A 19241-nucleotide genomic window follows, 5' to 3' on the forward strand; every position below is an offset into this window, starting at 1 on the left:
CCCCTCTCGTCACTGGCTCCTGGGAGCCTGCACCTCTGACAGCTCCCTGAAAATGGCGAGGAACCAGATGATTCATGGGATGCAGTGGCCAGGGTGGTGGGATGCTCGTTACGACACGCTGGGCTCCCTGGGATACCTACCCAGCGGACAGTGGGCTCCCAGCGGGGCAGGCAGAGCGCAGTGGACTCACCCCCTGCCGGTCGCAGCTGACTGGCAGCCGTGTCAAGGAGCCTGGTACGACTGCCTGGCACGAAGCAGCGGCTGTTCAAAGGAGCGCGGTCGGCAGGTGCTTTCCCGCACGTTCTAGGCCCGTGGCGAACGAGCCCACGTTCCAACACGCACTGAAGTGGAGCGGGCCCACACGCAGGCTCGCTGACAGCAGAGACGAGACAACGGAGGTTTAGGAACGGCGACATTTCCGTGAGCCGGCGTAACTGGAGCCCGGCGTGCGGAGGGAGGGAGCGGGCTGGGCCTTCGGAAAGGAAGCGGACGTGCTCTACTAAGCCACCGAACGGTGTTTGAGGGCGAAAGGAGAAAAGAGGTTCGGTTTCTACTCCCAAAGGGCTGGATTCTGGGGTCAAACCGGAGTCACCCCCCGACTGCAGTGGGGTCAGGGCTGGATTCTGATCCCAGCTCCCCTTGGGTCAACCCAGAGCGTCCCCATGTAACACCCACTGCAAAACTCTGAAGGCCAATAAACAGAACCTGGCATTTATTATTGTTTAAAAACATTGGTTTTTTAAATAAAGTCTCATGGTTTTTAAGCAGACTCTGTTCCCCCAGGATAAAGCCAAAGCCAAGTGAAGTTAGCGTAGAACAGGGGTTCTCAGACTTTTGTCCTGGTGACCCCTTTCACACAGCAAGCCTCTGAGTGCGACCCCCCCTTACACATGAAAAACACTTTTTCATATATTTAACACCATTATAAAGGCTGGAGGCGAAGCGGGGTTTGGGGTGGAGGCTGACAGCTCGTGACCCCCCCATGTAATAACCGCACGGCCTCCTGAGGGGTCCCGACCCCCAGTTTCAGAACCCCTGGCATAGAATATCCAACTGCAGACACGAGCCCAAGTGTCTGTGTTGGGCGAAGAAGATACTTGCAGCTCCCTGTCCCGGCTGTTTTTCTTCCTTCAGGTTTTTGAACTCTTCAAAGAGTTTCTGATGCTTCCTTCTAAACTCATCCAGCTCCCGCGCCCGTTGGATGAAGGGTCCCGGGCCTTGGGGCGTGGCCAGGTCGTAGCTCAGCTGGAGGTACTGTTCTGGGCTGCATCTCATCAGCCTCACCTCCAGTCTGAGCACCTCCAGCACCCGGTTTTTCAGGGAATTCTCTTCCTCACTCCGGTGCCAGTCGAAGAAATTCATCGAAGGCAGGAAGTAGCTGGGCAGCTGTTTCTTCTCCAGGCTGAACTCCAGCACCTTCAGCAGGGTCCCCAGAGCATCCAGCACCGTGGCCCAGTTCTTGGTCTCTGGGTTGAGGTCAGATGCCCAAAACAGGACCATCTGCGAGAGAAGGAGAAGTTACTCACCTCGTGTAGCAGCTGGAGTTCTCCCAGAACCGGGCCCCGACGGATGCTGCCCTTCAGGTGCGCACACCCCTGTGCCGTCGAGCAGAGATTTTTCGGTAGCAGCATCTGCTCTGTGCGTGAGCTCCACACACCCGTGTGTCCCACACCGCGAGCCCTAGAGGTGAGCGGACGAACCGCCCTCCATTCCGTCTCTACTGTGATGTCCCACAAGATGAAACATTTTCTGTCTCGTTTTCTATCCCTCTCCTAATAGTTTCTAACACATGGTTAGCCCGTTTGACTGCTGCTGCGCATTGAGTGGAAGTTTTCAGAGGACTATCCACAGTGACCAAACTCTCTCTCTCGAGTGGAAATAGCGAATTGAGAACCCATTGTTATGTATGTATAGTTGGGATTATGTTTTCCAATGTGCGTTACTTTGCACTTATCAATACTGATACGTCACCCGGTTTTGTGACACCCCCTGTAACTCTTTGCAGCCAGCTTTGGACTTAATTATCCTGAATAATTTTGCCACTTTACTGTTCACCCCTTTTTCCAGATCATTAATGAGTATGTTGAGCAGCACAGGTCCCAGTACAGATCCTTGGGAACCCCATTGTTTCCCTCTCTCCATTGTGAAAGCTGACCATTTATTCCAGCCCTATCTTTCAGCCAGTTACCGATCCATGAGAGGACCTTCCCTCTTATCCCATGACAGCTTAATTTGCTTAAGAGCCTGTGGTGAGGGAACTTGTCAAAGGCTTTCTGAAAGTCCAAGTACACTGTATCCACTGGATCCCCCTTGTCCACTTGTTTGTTGACACCCTCAAAGAATTCTAACAGATTGGTGGGGCATGATTTCCCTTTACAAAAGCCAGGTTGACTCTTCTGCAACAAATCATGCTTATGTGTCTGATAATTCTGTTCTTTACTATAGTTTCTACCAAGCCGCCTGGTACGGAAGTCAGGCTTACCGGCCTGTAATTGCCAGGATCACCTCTGGCACCCTTTTCTAAAACTGGCGTTAGCTTGGTCATCTTCCAGTCATCTGGTACAGCGGCTGATTTAAGCGATAGGCTACATACGACAGATAGTAGTTCTGCAATTTCATATTTGAGTTCCTTCAGAACTGTTGGGTGAATCCCATCTGCCGCCTAGCTGCAGCGCGGGAAGCCAGCCACTGGTCGAGGGGACCAATGTGACCTAAGCTGCTATCACAGTAGCCAGAGAGGCCACGTACGGACCCAGTGCCCCGGGCTCAGGGACAAATTGAGCAGACCCAACCTACCCAGGGTTAACTGGGTAGGGACTCAGCTGGACGAGGGGCAGATATCCCAGACAAGGGGGGCTACCAGTTTACCACCTGCTCAGGAGGGAAGAGTACCCCCGGCCAGCTCCGCCAGAGGGCTGGAGGCTCTGGACTCAGGGTGCTCGGTTTACAGGGTGGGCGCGGGGCTGTCCCTCCGGAGAGAGTGCCTTGTTCCCCTGGAGGTGGATGGGAGGAAGGTCAATGGATACTGGGATATGGGCGCGGAGGTGACGCTGGCCCGGCCCGAGGTGGTGGCCCCAGATCGGGTGGTGCCCAACACCTACCTGACACTGACAGGGGTGGGCGGGACCCCATTTAAGGTGCCCGTGGCAAGGGTACACCTGAAATGGGGGGCCAAGGAGGGCCCCAAGGATGTGGGGGTACACCACCATTTGCCCACTGAAGTTTTGATGGGGGGAGACCTAGAGGACTGGCCAAGCAAGCCCCAGACCGCCCTGGTTGTGACCTGTAGCCGGAGCTGGTGAGGGGCACTGCGCCCTGACCTTGGGGAGGGTACCACATCGGAGGTCCAGGACCCTACCCTGGTGGGGAGGGAGCGCCGAGGGGCACGGCTCAGAGAGGCGGAGGCCTCAGAACTGGCCACTGAGGGGGAACCGGGCCCCATCCCTTCCCCAGCCGCTGAGTTCCAGGCCGAGTTGAGGAAAGATCCCTCCTTGCAGAAGCTCAGGGACCTGGCCAACCTCAGGGTGGGACGGACCATGAGGAGAGGCTGCCAGGAGAGGTTCCTGTGGGAGAAGGGGTTCCTATACCGAGAATGGGCTCCCACAAGGGAAGTAGAGTCCTGTGAGATCAGGAGGCAGCTGGTGGTCCCCCAGAAGTATCGCCGCAAGCTCCTGTACCTGGCCCATGACATCCCCCTCGCAGGGCACCAGGGAATCCGGTGCACCCGGCAGAGGTTGCTACAGAACTTTTACTGGCCTGGGGTCTTTACCACGCTCCGGCAGTATTGCCGATCCTGTGACCCCTGTCAGAGGGTGGGGAAGGCCTGGGACAAGGGGAAAGCGGCTTTGAGACCTTTGCCCATCATAGAGGAGCCTTTCCAGAAGGTGGCCATGGACATCGTAGGGCCTCTCAGCAGGACGACCTGGTCGGGGAAGAAATACATTCTGGTGGTGGTAGATTTTGCCACCCGCTACCCCGAGGCCGTGCCCTTAGCTTCCATTGAAGCAGACACCGTGGCCGATGCGCTCCTGACCATTTTCAGCCGAGTGGGGTTCCCCAAGGACGTCTTGACAGACCAAGGCTCCAACTTCATGTCGGCCCTGCTCCGGTGCTTGTGGGAGAAATGTGGGGTCCGGCACGACTGGGCCTCCGCTTATCACCCCCAGTCCAACGGGCTGGTGGAGAGGTTTAACGGGACGCTAAAGATGATGCTGAAAACCTTTATGAACCAGCACCCGCAGGACTGGGACAAGTACTTACCTCACCTGCTGTTCGCGTACAGGGAGGTGCCACAGGAGTCTACCGGATTTTCGCCTTTCGAACTGTTATATGGAAGGAGGGTGAGGGGCCCCCTGGACCTGATGAGAGACGAATGGGAGGGGAAGGCCACTCCCGATGGAGAGTCAGTGGTGGAGTATGTCCTGATCTTCCGAGAGAGACTTGCTGAACTCATGGGCCTGGCCAGGGAGAATCTGGCCAGAGCCCAGAAGAAGCAGAAGGTCTGGTATGACTGCACGGCGCGGGCCCGTGCCTACGCCACCGGGGATCCGGTGATGGTTCTCATCCCAGTGAGAAAGAACAAACTACAGGCCGCCTGGGAGGAACCTTTCAAGGTCGTCAAGCAGCTCAATGAGGTAAACTGTGTGGTGGAGCTGTCTAACCGGGCGCACCACCGCCGGGTGTACCATGTGAATATGATGAAGCCATATTATGCCAGGGGGAATGTGGTGTTGGCCGTGTGTGGACAGTGGGAGGAGCAGGGAGATCACCCTTTAGCAGATCTATTCCCTGGGACCAGAGCTGGTTCCCCCCTGGAAACAATTCCCCTCTTGGATCAGCTAACCCCTGCCCAGCAAGCTGAGGTCAGGGGGGTGCTGCATCCGTACCGACAGCTGTTTTCCAACCAGCCTGGACGCACTAATCTGACTGTCCACCAGGTGCAGACAGGGTCGCACCCGCCGATAAGATGCTCCCCCTTCCGAGTCACAGGGAAAACTGCTCAGGACCTGGAAAGAGAGATCTGGGACATGCTGGCTTTGGGGGTGATCCAGCCATCGGCCAGCCCTTGGGCCTCGCCGGTGGTGCTGGTCCCCAAAAAGGACGGGTCGGTCCGGTTCTGTGTGGACTATCGGAAGCTCAATGCCATCACTGTATCTGATGCCTACCCCATGCCCAGGCCTGACGAGCTCCTAGACAAGCTGGGAGGAGCTCGGTACCTCACCACCATGGACCTTACAAAGGGCTACTGGCAAGTGCCGCTGGATGCAGATGCCCGGCTGAAATCGGCCTTTATCACCCCTCTGGGGCTCTATGAGTTCCTGACCCTGCCGTTCGGCCTCAAGGGAGCACCGGCCACCTTCCAGCGCCTAGTGGACCAGCTCCTGAGGGGGATGGAGAGTTTTGCCGTGGCGTATATTGATGACATCTGTGTCTTTAGCCAGACCTGGGAGGACCATGTGTCCCAGGTTAGACAAGTGCTGGACCGACTCCAGGGGGCTGGGCTGACTGTAAAAGCGGAGAAGTGCAAGGTGGGGATGGCTGAAGTATCTTACCTGGGCCATCGAGTGGGGAGCGGCTGCCTAAAGCCAGAACCAGCCAAGGTGGAGGTGATCAGAGACTGGCCCGCTCCCCACACCAAAAAGCAGGTCCAAGCCTTTATTGGGATGGCAGGATACTACCGAAGATTTGTGCCCCACTTTAGCGCCATAGCCACCCCCATCACTGAGCTATGCAAGAAGGGGAAGCCAGACAAGGTGGTCTGGACCGAGCAGCGCCAGGAGGCTTTCCGGGCGCTGAAGGAGGCTCTGGTCAGTGGCCCAGTTCTGGCAAACCCAGACTTTGACAAGCCCTTTGTGGTGTTCACCGACGCCTCAGACACGGGACTGGGGGCGGTGTTAATGCAGGAGGATGAAAAGGGGGAGAGACACCCCATCATGTACCTGAGCAAGAAGTTGCTACCCCGGGAGGAACACTACACAGCCACTGAGAAGGAGTGCCTGGCCATGGTGTGGGCCCTCAAGAAACTAGAGCCCTATCTCTTCGGGCGACACTTCACCATCTACACCGACCACTCTCCCCTGACCTGGCTGCACCCGATGAAAGGAGCCAACGCCAAGCTCCTGAGATGGAGCCTGCTCCTGCAGGATTACGACATGGACGTGGTCCACGTGAAGGGAAGGGCCAACCTGATAGCGGATGCGCTGTCCCGGAGAGGGGGCCCCGAACTTCCCCAGGTCACTGGTCACAGTGACCCCGCTCAGTTCAGTCTCGAAGGGGGGAGAGATGTGAGGATGTGACGCAGCAGGGAGGGGGAACTGTTGACCTGGGAATGTGCCCTGGGGAGGGGAGACCTGAGAGCCTGTCACCTGAGCCAGGAGGGGGAGGGGGAGGTAACACCTCTGCCCGGGAATGTGAACAGAGGCTGCAGCAGGGAACCTGCTGGGTGGGTTTAGTTTCAGTTTGGGGCTGGGTGGAGGAACACAGGGAACCCCAGGGCTGGGGTCTAAGCTCCCTGCTCCCCCAGAAGGACTTGACTGAGGGGTCCTGGGTGTACCCACAAGCTCTGTTTTGGACTGTGTTCCTGTTGTCCAATAAACCTTCTGTTTTACTGGCTGGCTGAGAGTCTCAGTGGATCCCAGGAAGAGGGGTGCAGGGCCTGGACTCCCCCACACTCCGTGACAACAACACATCAGTGTGGGTCAGTACTTCAGATCTGGTGCCCCAAAAGGACAGTTCTGATGTGGGAATCTCCCTCACATCTTCTGCAGTAAGGACTGATGCAAAGAATTCATTTAGCTTCTCTACAACAGCCTTGTCTTCCTTGAGGGCTTCTTTAGCCCCTCATTGTCCAGTGGTCCCACTGGTTGTTTGAGAGGCTTCCTGCTTCTGATGTATTGAAAAAAATTTGTACTGTTAGTTTCTGTATCTTTGTCGGGGGGCTGGCTGGGTGCTTCGGACGGATAGTGCCACCTAATGGTGACGCTCCAGGATATAACATCCACCAGTGGCGGTCCCAGGGGTCGCTTTGCCTAGCAGCAATAGCAGAAGGGGAGTATTGCCCAGTGGCAAGTGTGGGGATGGTAGGGGAACCCAGGCCCACCCTACTCGACCAAGTTCTGACCCAGGGCCCTTCAAAACAAGGTACCCTGACACAGGGTTCATGTCCTGATACCCCAGAGCGCTTTCCCTGTGTCGCTTTCTACCCTTGTCCCTCCAGTGGCATCTCCGGGGGTTGGTCGTGGGGTCCTTCTTGTGTTCGCCCTGCTCTGTGTCCGGCAACTCCTTCGCTGGGAACAGCAAGTCGTCCCTCTCGGCTCCCGCAGCCGGCTGGCTTCCCGCGCTGCAGCTAGGCGGCTTGACCCCGGTGGCTTGGAGCCCCGAAGGCTTCCCGGCAGGAGGCTCTTGCCCACAACCGCTCTCCTCCTCCATCAGCCCAGCCTGAGCCGAGCGGCTCCCTTTTCAATGCTCCTGCCACTGGGAGCATGCCCAGTAGGGGCGAGGGGGCGTGGCTTCTTGGGCCCAGAGCAGTTTGTTAATCTTCGCTTCTCCAGCGTAGGGTTGGTACAAGCCCGTCACAATCTTTAGCAAATTGCTTCTCATTAAAGTTAAATATTACAGTGTGTGTGTGTGTGGGGGGGGGGGGGTTAATTATCCCCCCCTACCAGGATGCTAAATTTATTTGCATTGTGGTCACTATTACTGAGCGATTTAGCTAGATTCACCTCTTGGACCAAAGACTGAAAATCCTTGCACAGGGGAATGAAAGGCTGTAATAGCCACGAAACAAACGCTGACGGAACTCATAGAAAGACCTGATTTCTCAAAATCCATCAGATAATTAAGAACATCGGAGAGGGAAGAATGAACAGGTGAAAACTGTCACTGGGGACCCCAATGGTAAAATCTCTTCCATTTCTGAAGGTAAGTATTTCTAGTACAGATCACTGTATCTGTTTTATATCTGCTGAGCAGGAAACCTCTATCCCTGGAAGAGGACAGGACAAGGAGTAATGGTCTCAAGTTGCAGTGGGGGAGGTTTAGGTTGGATATTAGGAAAAACTTTTTCACTAGGAGGGTGGTGAAACACTGGAATGCGTTGCCTAGGGAGGTGGTGGAATCTCCTTCCTTAGAAGTTTTTAAGGTCAGGCTTGACAAAGCCTTGGCTGGGATGATTTAATTGGGGATGGGTCCTGCTTTTGAGCAGGGGGTTGGACTAGATGACTTCCTGAGGTCCCTTCCAACCCCGATATTCTATGATTCTATGATCCCCGAGAACCATTGAGGAACCATGGATGGCCATGTTGAAGTGGAGAGACCAACTGGAGTCCTGGGGCAACAGACAGGAAACAACCAGAAGCTGCAGCTGGATAGGAAGTGAGACGAATCAGGTCAGAGAACCAGACCTGGCTCGAGCGAGTTGGTGCAGCTAGAGTGACTCCGTCTCTGTCTCGTTTGATCTTGTTCCGAATCAATGGTGTCAGAGGATATGCATGAAGAAGAGCTCTTGTCCAAGGAATGAGGAAGGCGTCTCCCAAGGATTGATAATCCAGACCTCCTCTCGAACAGATTTTCTTACACTTTCTGTTGGTGGTGGTCGGAGAGAAGTCCACTTCTGGAAACCCTCATGTCAGGAAAATCTGGTCGGGAATTTGAGGGGACTGAGATCAGCAGAGCACTGTTTTCACTCAGAGGCCAATGTCCAAGGGGTACCTGGGCCTGGACCCATGACTGGTCAGAGGGAGAGCTCCATCGTGAAGAGCCTAAATTTAATCTCCAATTTTTACAAGCTCTCCTTTTAACCGCCGAGCAGATTTTGCACTTAGCTGGGATTTGGGGGTATCTCAGGCAGCAGCTACACCGGGAATGTCCGTCACTGACCGGGAAAGCTGAAATCCTGGGGATCCCGGCATACCAAGTTGATGACAACTCCCGAAGCATAAACCTCTCAGAATGGAGGGGAAGGGGCAGGCGGAGGAGGGAGGGGACAAGGGGAACATTAAACAGACACCCCCACAAAGTATAAAGAAATAAACGAGGTGAGCTAAACAGCACCGCACTCTAATTGTGACTAAAATTGGAGGCTTGACTAAGCTAAGCAAAGGTGAAGCGGGCACATGAGACACTATCTTAGGCTGTCAGGCGGCAGAGAAGGAACTGAGGATGGTTCTCCCGCTCACCTCTCTATATCCTCGGTATGGGGCACGAGGATGTCTGGAGGGCGTGCTTGGGCGGAATGGGCACCGCTACCAAAATTCTCCCAACAAAGGCATCTGGGGCGCATGGGCACCTGAGATGGAGAACCCAGAGCGAAACAGTTGGAAGAAGAAACACGCAGCGCTAACCACTAGACCCCACTCCCCTTCCCGGAGCTGGAATAAAACCCAGCCCTCTCTGCCGCCCCTCCCCTGCAGCTCTAACCCACTAGATCTTTCTCCCCTATACCTGTGGATGCTCGTATCATCCATTCCCCACCCCCTCCCACTCTGCCCTCTCTGTCTGAGTTACCTTCAGGTGGTAGGAGGTCAGGACTTTGCCATAGCGCGGTACCCATTTCTCCATGTTGATTTGCTTAAGCAGCTGCAGCGCCTCCCGCCTCCACCCAGCACCATCGAGGTCAATGTCCCTGAGGAGTCGGGTCTCAGCCAGGGAATAGGAGAGCCTGGGAAGGGGTGGGGGAAATGAGACAGGGCTGAATGGGAGTACGGGATCAGACTGACCCCCATCCCACACCTGCACCAGGGTGTGTGTGTGTCCCTGCTGCCCCCTGCTGGTGGGGATGGCCCCTGCTGTGTGTGTATGTGTGTGTGTGTGTCCTTGCTCCCCCCTGCTGGAGGGGCTGAGCCCCCTCTGTGTGTGTTTTTGTTGCCTTCTGCTAGAACAAATGAGATTTGCATTTTTACCTCCAGTACAGATTCTTGGCCACCAGATCGGCCCCAGTTTTGTAAATTTCCATGATATTCCAGGTGGGTTTGATCCGCTCAGTGCCTTGCTCCTGGTCCCACCAGTCGGAAAGCCACCTGAGATCCTGCCTTGGCCAATCCATAGACATGTCCACTTTATTCCGGATGGTGGGTACCAGGTCTATAGACACAGCTTGGCCGTCCACCTCCAGGCTGAGCTGCACGGCAGAGCATTTTGCAAAGTCGCTCAGTCTAATGTTGCCTTGGAGAGGGCAAGACAGTGGAGTGGGAGTCAAAAGCAAACAGAGATAAAAGCTTTGCAGATCTGAGATGATGGAAGGGCAAAGATTAAGGGAATGAGGGCCAAGAGCCCAGGACTCCTGGGTTCTATTTCTGAGTCTTCTTTTGAGTCTCTGTGACATTGTGTGAATAACTTCACCTCCATGAGCACATGGTGAGTTAGTGGAAGAACGGAAGATCGAAACCAAGAATCCTGACTCCCTAACCCCTAACTCTGGGAACTCCATTGTGTGAGAGATTAAGAAGGAACAGGGTAAAATTTCTCAGAAAACAACTCTGTGGTGCCCCATAATCTCGACCCACAGCCCCCTGCTAGCCCAGCCCTGGGCTCCCCCCATAACTGTGCCGATACCTCTGAATCGCGACCTGCAGCCCCCTTTTAAATGTATTCCCCATTTTACCCTATGCAATTTAACAGTTTCCCTTCTGCATTTCCCTCATAGGTGGTGCTTGTAATTTCTCCACTTACAGAGCGCCTTATTCTATCTCTTTTAATACTTACTAATTCCGGGAGCAGGGCTGCTTCCTTCTAAAAACAGAGATGGGAGAAGAAAAGGGCTAGTTAAAATCTATGACACTCAGAGTCTTGTATAGAAGGTTGATCACAAAGGTAAAACTGGAAGAAAACGATGAGATTCCTGCAGGGTTGGAAGAAGTCGGATTTCTTTGTGTCTATATTAATCAAGTCTTGGCCGGCTCACAGTTACAGCTACGGGTTGTCGGAAGTGCTGAAATCAACACACACCGGAAATACGATCAGCTGGGCCTGTTCTACACTTAGCAGTTCCTCTGATTAACTACTTCACTTACAGGATGATTTTTATCCCAGTAAAGAAAATCCATACAACCCCGGTGTGATGCTCTGCTCGGGGCACTTAGAACCGTAAGCCAGTTTACCTCACTGCCTTAGCAACAGAGAGCTTTGCTGGAGATCAGACTGTGTGCCAGCTCCCTGCCACCCCAGTTGTCCGCCTCACCCGCGAACTTCTGGAGAATCTGATAGTCCAAACATTGCCGTGTAGAAAACAATCAGTGAAGCCCATCCCGAGTTCCCCAGAGACCTCTCCCTGCAGGTCCAGTCCCTCTCATTCAACACTCACAGAAATTATTAGGTTCGCTGCTGCCAAAGAGACAGAGCACACACCAGATTCCTACAGGACACAGTCCACAGACTCTGCAACGTTAACAACCTGTCTCAGAACACCATCCCAGCCACCATGGATGTCACCTCCCTGTACACTGACATCCCTCACAATGACAGGTTTCAGAGGAACAGCCGTGTTAGTCTGTATTCGCAAAAAGAAAAGGAGTACTTGTGGCACCTTAGAGACTAACCAATTTATTTGAGCATGGTTAGTCTCTAAGGTTCCATCCCTCACAATGACGGCAGAGCTGCCTGCCTCAAATAGCTACAAGACAAGGGACAACCCTCAGATACCCGCCCCACACTCGTCCGTTTCATCCTCACCCATAACAACTGTACATTCGACAATGAGAACTTTGTTCAAACCACGGAAGCAGCCGTGGGTACTAGGACGGCTCCCCAATATGTCAAACTCTTCATGGGCCACCTTGAGGAAGAATTTCTGGACAAGTGCACCAGAAAACCAATGATACACCTGAGATACACTGATGATATTTACACCCTCTGGACAGACGACTTAAACTCCCTCAGAGATTTCCACCACAACTTCAACAACCCCCACTCATCCATTAAACTCTCTCTGGAGCACTCCCACACCAGCATCAACTTCCTGGACACTGCGATCAACTTCAGCAATGGAACCCTATGGACGCAAGAAACCCACGGATCACCACACCTACCTTCACAGATCCAGTAACCACCCCAAACCCACCTAGAAATCTGTTCGCGACAGTCAGGCACTCAGATACCACAGAATATGTTCCGAGGAGAAAGTCCAGGACACCCACCTTAACACATTCAGAGTCAGTTTCACCAAACAAGGACACTCCATAAGAGGAGTAGATCGCGTCATGGAACGGGTCACCAAAATACGCTGAGATAACCTGCTTCAATACAGGGGGGAAAAAATCCCACCAACCGCACACAGTTGTCACCTACCACCCCAAACTGGAGCCCATACTGGGTATCATCAAATAATTACAACCCATACTGATGGGTTCTTTCCTGAACCCCCTTTTCTGGCCTTCAAACAAGCTCCAACCTCATCAACAGAAGCAAGCTCCCCACAGACCAGGACTCACCAACTCAAAGTAGCACCAGACCCTGCCAGAACAACAGATGCAAAACCTGCGGACACATCTCCACTGCTACAATGATCGACACTCCCCATAATGCACCTTTCAAGATCCATGGGTCCTACACATGCCCATCACATAAGAATGGCCATACTGGGTCAGACCAAAGGTCCATCTAGTCCAGTGTCCTGTCTCCGACAGTGGCCAATGCCAGGTGCCCCAGAGGGAATGAACAGAACAGGGAATCACCATGTGATCCATCCCCTGTCGTCCATTCCCACCTTCTGGCAAACAGAGGCTAGGGACACCCTCCCTGCCCATCCTGGCTAATAGCCATTGATGGACTTATCCTCCATGAATTTATCTAGTTCTTTTTTGAGCCTTGTTATAGTCTTGGCCTTCACAACATCCTCTGGCAAGGAGTTCCACAGGTTGACTGTGCGTTGTGTGAAGAAATACTGCCTTTTGTTTGTTTTAAACCTGTTGTTTTAAATTACTGGCCAAAATAGGCATGAATTTGCAAAATGATTCAGCTGACCTGAATCTGCATTTTTCACTGAAGAAAAGTTTTGGCTGAAAAATGTCACCCAGGTCTAAATGGAAATACACACTAGTGTGCTGTGGAAACAGATCCTTAGTTAAACAGTGCCAGAAATAGATGGATGTTGGTTGTAAAATGGATTAATTAAATCCTTGTAAGGCCACGAAAAGTTGGTGTAGGCAAGGCCCTTCACCTTCGGATTTTATTTGGGAATTCATAAGGGTTTATTAAAAAAACTTAAAGATGGATGAGAATCGGTGCAAAAAATTAAAGTCGCAGTTTTCTGGGTCAACATCGGGATGGATATTGGGGGATGGGAAGACAGAGAAAAAGCAACAAATCAAGAAAAGTACATCCGTGCTCCAGTCCTAAAAGCTCCCCGGACCTGGCTCCCTACTCCAGAAGGAGAGATGGTGGCTGAGGCTAACTGAGATGTCATCTCTCCTTCCAGAGCAGGGAGCTGGGTTTGAGCCACATGTTACTGAGCCACCATCTCTCCTTCTGGAGCAGACAGCCAGGTTCTGGCGCTTCCTTTTGTTTAGGAGTCAAGCACTGACGTGTGTGTGTATCTTCCACGGCGTTACCTTGCTTTAACAGACAGCCTAGCTTTTACACTTAGACGAATTCATTATTAACATAAACACGTCTACCGGATGTCACGGATTGGATTTCCTTAACATAACTGGTATTTTCATGTACTTGAGTGATCCACAATTTGGGTGAAAATTGGTAAAAGCTGACTAAGAGCTTTTGTAAACCCAGGAGGGGTTTTTTTTGTTTGTTTTTTTTGCGGGGGGGGGGGGGCGGGTAAAAACCAGTAAAAAATGAAGGGCTCTAGGGCTTGTCTACACTACAAGATTAGGTCAACTTAATGTAGGTCAACCTATAGCCACCGCAGTAATTCAATGGGCTGGTGGTGTCCATGCTGCCCTCCTTCTGCCGGGGCAGCGTGTCCTTACCAGGAACACTTGCACAGACTGAAGTGGGGCATTGTGGGGCACTGGCAGCCATATGGGGCTCACAGCTGGAGGCCCCCATCCGCCCCGGGGTGACACCCCCAGCTGTGAGCTCGGGGCAGGTTCCATTTCACAGCACAGAGCCTACCAAGAGGGAAATTGACATACTTGCCGATTTCACGCTGCTATTGTCTGGCTCAGACGGTGGGGTGCCCAGCTGGGAGCAGGGTGCAGGGAACCTGGGTGGGGAAGCAGGTCTCCCAGCGGGGATCAGTGAACCCAGGTGGCAGCCCGGCTGGGAGCAGGGAGCCGGGAACCTGTGGGGGAAGCAGGGCTCTAGCTGAATGAATGACAGCCAACAGCGGATGTAAGTAACGCGGTGTCTACAGGGACCCTGCGTCACCCTAACTACACCAACATAAGCCCTACGCCTCGTGTGTAGGTGGAGTTATGATGTCAGTGATGTAGGGCACTTCCATCAGCAGGAATAAGGCTGTAGTGTAGACACAGAGAGTGCGGTTGACGTAAGCTGCCTTATGTCAACCTAACTCTGTAGCGCAGACCAGGCCTTAGTTAAAGGTTGCGTTAAACAAAACCCTTGTTGTTATGGACTGGGTGTAACCTGGGGCAATGTGAACTAGTGGGCAGGGGCTTAGCTGGGCACTGTTCGGTGTGTGTGTGTGTGTGTGTGTACACAAGTACACACAGAAGCAAGAAGAAAGCCCAGCAGACAGGAATAGAAGCGCTGCTAGCAATGTGGCTAAAAGAAAAGCTTTTTGGGCAGAGTGCTGGCTGGAAAGGCTAGGGTTACCATATTTCAGGTTCCCCAAAACAGGACACTGGGGGGGGGGAGGGAACTGGGGAGCACAGTTGGGGAAGCTGGAGGGGGTACCTGCAGTGGGGGTGCTCACTGGAGGTGGGGGGCAGTGCCTCTCCCTGTCATGGTGGCTGAGCGGCTGGCGCAAGCCCAGGAGGCAGTGACAGCCGTCAGTCATCGACTCCCTGCGGGACCCCCTCCCCAGGGCTGGGAATCGGGGCCTGGGTGGGTGGGATCTGGCAGCTGCGGATGCCAGGGAATAGACCAATCAGCTGTGGATGCAGGAGACAGACCCATCGGGAAGCAGACCAATCAGCAGACGAGTTGCATCCGAGAGTGCTGAAGGAACTGGCGGCTGTGATTGCAGAGCCATTGGCCATTATCTTTGAAAACTCGTGGCGAACCGGGGAAGTCCCGGATGACTGGAAAAAGGCTAATGTAGTGCCAATCTTTAAAAAAGGGAAGAAGGAGGATCCTGGGAACTACAGACCAGTCAGCCTCACCTCAGTCCCTGGAAAAATCATGGAGCAGGTCCTCAAAGAATCAATCCTGAAGCACTTGCATGAGAGGAAAGTGATCAGGAACAGCCAGCATGGATTCACCAAGGGAAGGTCATGGCTGACTAATCTAATTGCCTTTTATGATGAGATTACTGGTTCTGTGGATGAAGGGAAAGCAGTGGATGTATTGTTTCTTGACTTTAGCAAAGCTTTTGACATGGTCTCCCACAGTATTCTTGTCAGCAAGTTAAGGAAGTATGGGCTGGATGAATGCACTATAAGGTGGGTAGAAAGCTGGCTAGATTGTTGGGCTCAACGGGTAGTGATCAATGGCTCCATGTCTAGTTGGCAGCCGGTGTCAAGTGGAGTGCCCCAAGGGTCGGTCCTGGGGCCGGTTTTGTTCAATATCTTCATAAATGATCTGGAGGATGGTGTGGATTGCACTCTCAGCAAATTTGCGGATGATACTAAACTGGGAGGAGTGGTAGATACGCTGGAGGGGAGGGATAGGATACAGAAGGACCTAGACAAATTGGAGGATTGGGCCAAAAGAAATCTGATGAGGTTCAATAAGGATAAGTGCAGGGTCCTGCACTTAGGACGGAAGAACCCAATGCACAGCTACAGACTAGGGACCGAATGGCTCGGCAGCAGTTCTGCGGAAAAGGACCTAGGGGTGACAGTGGGCGAGAAGCTGGATATGAGTCAGCAGTGTGCCCTTGTTGCCAAGAAGGCCAATGGCATTTTGGGATGTATAAGTAGGGGCATAGCGAGCAGATCGAGGGACGTGATCGTTCCCCTCTATTCGACATTGGTGAGGCCTCATCTGGAGTACTGTGTCCAGTTTTGGGCCCCACACTTCAAGAAGGATGTGGATAAATTGGAGAGAGTCCAGCGAAGGGCAACAAAAATTATTAGGGGACTGGAACACATGAGTGACAACTCTTTACATAATCAAGTCTCTAAGGTGCCACAAGTACTCCTTTTCTTTTTGCGACTTGATTATGTAAAGAGTTGTCACTTTGGATGGGCTAGCACCAGCAGGAGAGTGAATTTGTGTGGGGGGGTGGAGGGTGAGAAAACCTGGATTTGTGCTGGAAATGGCCCACCTGCTGATCACTTTAGATAAGCTATTACCAGCAGGACAGTGGGGTGGGAGGAGGTATTGTTTCATATTCTCTGTGTGTATATAAAGTCTGCTGCAGTTTCCACGGTACACATCTGATGAAGTGAGCTGTGGCTCACGAAAGCTCATGCTCAAATAAATTGGTTAGTCTCTAAGGTGCCACAAGTACTCCTTTTCTTTTTGCGAATACAGACTAACACGGCTGTTCCTCTGAACCCTAGGAAAGGCATGTTTGGGACAGTGAGCAGAGAAACTGGTTTTCTGTTGTTTGATTCCTACTACGTTTAGGGAAACAGGACTTTCTGCATAAACTTTGTCAACAAACAAGACTGCATCAAAGAAAACACTTGACTCTTATCATCAATTTCTCCTCCTAGCAGGAACAAGCAACAGCTCCCCAGATTTGGTCAACTGCCCGGGTCAAAAGCACTCCTGGTCTGGAATGACAAGACGGATCGATGAGGGGACCAGGATCCTGACTGCCATGGACCAGAGGTTTTTCCTTGAAAGCTCTCGCCATCTTGGAACTTGCTAACAGAGATGAGCTAAAAAATCCAGCCCTAGAAGGAAGGAGAAGGGTGGAAGGCAGCTGCCTGGGTTTGGAATTGGGCCCAGCCTAGGGCTTGAGAGACATTTACAACCGTTTTCTACCCTGTTTCTGCCCCACAGAGGCCCAGAGGGGAGAGGTCGATTCTCCTAGTGCAAACAAAGCCAGCTGGCCTTGGAATCTACGATTCTAATCACCGACCAAAGGGTGATTAACGCAGAGTTAAGGTTGCCTGGGTAACTCATGCTCTGGCCTGTATTGCCCAGGAAATACAGAGTTAAGGTAAAAAGAAAAGGAGTACTTGTGGCACCTTAGAGACTAACGAATTTTCATGCAGTTGATAGATTTCCACTCCATACGGCTAAATGCAGTGCCTAAATTCGTTAGTCTCTAAGGTGCCACAAGTACTCCTTTTCTTTTTGCGAATACAGACTAACACGGCTGTTCCTCTGAAACCTGTCATTATGCAAAGAGTTAAGGTAAATGCCTGCACAGGGCTAATTCTAGCAATAGCCCCTGAGAATGACCCCCTTGCCCTGCAGCTGCAGTGACTGGGTTACGTGTGGCCGTATTGACTGGGGGAGGGATTAGCCGGAGCATCTTGGGAGAGCTGGGATTGTGATACGAGAATATCTGGGGATTAGTTTGAGGAGCGTCACAGGGTTTATTTATCATCTTCATTTCAGGCCTTGATTAATTAATGCAACACTAATGGATTAATGCTAAAACCAACACTTACCCTCAGCCAGAGCATTCTCGACAAATTCATGGAACTTTCTAGCTACCAGAAATGGATCGATGCCGCCCGTCCAAAGATCCTTCTGAAAAGGGGTGAAATCAAATTTATTCAGATGCTTTAATCCAAAATAAAAAGAAGCTGCAGCTCAGGAGTGAGGGGCACCGGCAGAGCTGGGGGGCAGGGCTGGGCTAGCAGGGGCTGTGGGTCGGGAGTGAGGGGCACCGGCAGAGCTGAGTGTGTGGACGGCTCTGGAGGATACATTCTGATATGATCTCACTTACCTGTCGGCCATTTATTTCTTTGATGTCTTCCTCCGTGAGGTCCAAGCCTAGATCCTTCCTGCCGAAGTCTACAGCCTTCTCATCCAAGATCTTTCTCAGTGTCACCTTGTTGTAATCCACCACCAGCTTGTTCTCCCAGCGGTACACCGGCACGCCAGACCTCAGGCTCAGCCAGGAAGGCAGGAAGTGGAGCTCTGTGCACGGCGCACTGTACAGGGTACCCAGCAGGATCACGCTCGTGTTGTACTGGATGGGGGCCAGGAAGTCGTAGTCGCTGCTGCTGGACTCTGCCCGGACGTGGAGGTCCTGGGCTTGGCAGCCCACCAGGATGGCTTCCCCCGTGAACAACAGCGTATTCCACTGATGCACCCGAGCCATGATCCTCCTGACCAGAGCTTGCACCTGCTGGCACTCCTGCTCCCTTCTCCGGTGTTCCCTTTGCTCGGGATACACATGGCGCCGTAAGAACCAGTTCAGGAACTCCTGGGCGACTGTATGAGACTCAGCCTGTTCCTCTTCCATTTCTCCTGGCCCTCGGGCCCCACCCTGGGTTGCGCCAGCCATCCCCGCGGGGCCCAGGTGGCTCCTGGCAGGGCTGAGCCCTCCTGAGGCACTGGGGAAACTCTTGCAGTTCAGCTCTGCACTTCCTGTAGGTGCTTCCTCTCCTGGCTGTAGCTGTTTCCTGCTCGTAGCTGAGCTGTGTGGTGGTGTGTGTGTGTGTGGGGGGGGGGGGGGGGTTGCCCGGGGAGTACGCTGGTTATCTGTGCCAGAGGGACCTTTGGCCTCTGACTTACTGAAAGTGACACACCCATAATACTATAATAGTAGAAGTGTCAGTTGTTCGGAGATAAATTCCACTTGGACTCATAGTTTCTAGTCTGACTTCCTGTATAACACAGGGTGTAGGATTGTGCTGTCAGGGGCTGTGCCTTTAAGGGCTGAGCTCCCAGACTGGGATGCTGTGAAGCTCCTATTGTGTTGCACAGCTGGCTGGAACCACACCGAGGATAGAGCGGAGCCCTGGCGAGCATCGAGTGATCACTGACCACCACCCGGTACCAGGAGTATATGAACGAAGAACAGACACTGGGTGGAAGGATGGAGGAATGAACAGCCCCACCAGAGTTAAAACTTTGTGGGAAACTGGAGGTGGTTTAAACAGCGCTTCCCTCTGTACTGGCAACAATGGGATCCAGCAAACAGGAAGACAATCAGAAGGTAGCGATAGTCGTGACAAGAGCTGGTCTGGAAGCCGTTGATGTGTTTCAGTTATCTCTGGCAGAGAGGCGAATGATGAAACTGGAGAGAAAGTTGA

The 19241-nt window shown here is 52.8% G+C and overlaps 1 protein-coding gene across 3 annotated transcripts; it reads right to left on the reverse strand.

Annotated features, from left to right (window-relative positions):
- Positions 1 to 690: 690 nt before the first annotated feature.
- LOC125638062 (cyclic GMP-AMP synthase-like receptor) lies at positions 691 to 18685 on the reverse strand. 3 transcript variants are annotated; one of them, XR_007357144.2, is made up of 8 exons: positions 17927 to 18685; positions 17646 to 17727; positions 10702 to 10728; positions 9900 to 10161; positions 9505 to 9658; positions 9177 to 9286; positions 8403 to 8636; positions 1379 to 1500 (listed from the first exon to the last, which is right to left on the reverse strand). XR_007357144.2 is itself a non-coding variant. In XM_048853285.2 (7 exons), the coding sequence occupies exons 1-7, from the start codon at positions 18488 to 18490 to the stop codon at positions 1419 to 1421; spliced, it is 1281 nt and encodes a 426-aa protein (XP_048709242.2). In that variant the 5' UTR covers positions 18491 to 18685; the 3' UTR covers positions 1270 to 1418. The 3 variants fall into 3 exon arrangements, 2 of the variants coding, with proteins under 2 accessions (XP_048709241.2, XP_048709242.2); XM_048853285.2 differs by lacking the exon at positions 8403 to 8636 and having other exon boundaries at positions 1270 to 1500; XM_048853284.2 differs by lacking the exons at positions 8403 to 8636; positions 9177 to 9286 and having other exon boundaries at positions 691 to 1500.
- Positions 18686 to 19241: the final 556 nt, after the last annotated feature.

Source organism: Caretta caretta, chromosome 6, assembly GCF_965140235.1.
Source record: "Caretta caretta isolate rCarCar2 chromosome 6, rCarCar1.hap1, whole genome shotgun sequence".
Lineage (NCBI taxonomy): Eukaryota > Metazoa > Chordata > Testudines > Cheloniidae > Caretta > Caretta caretta.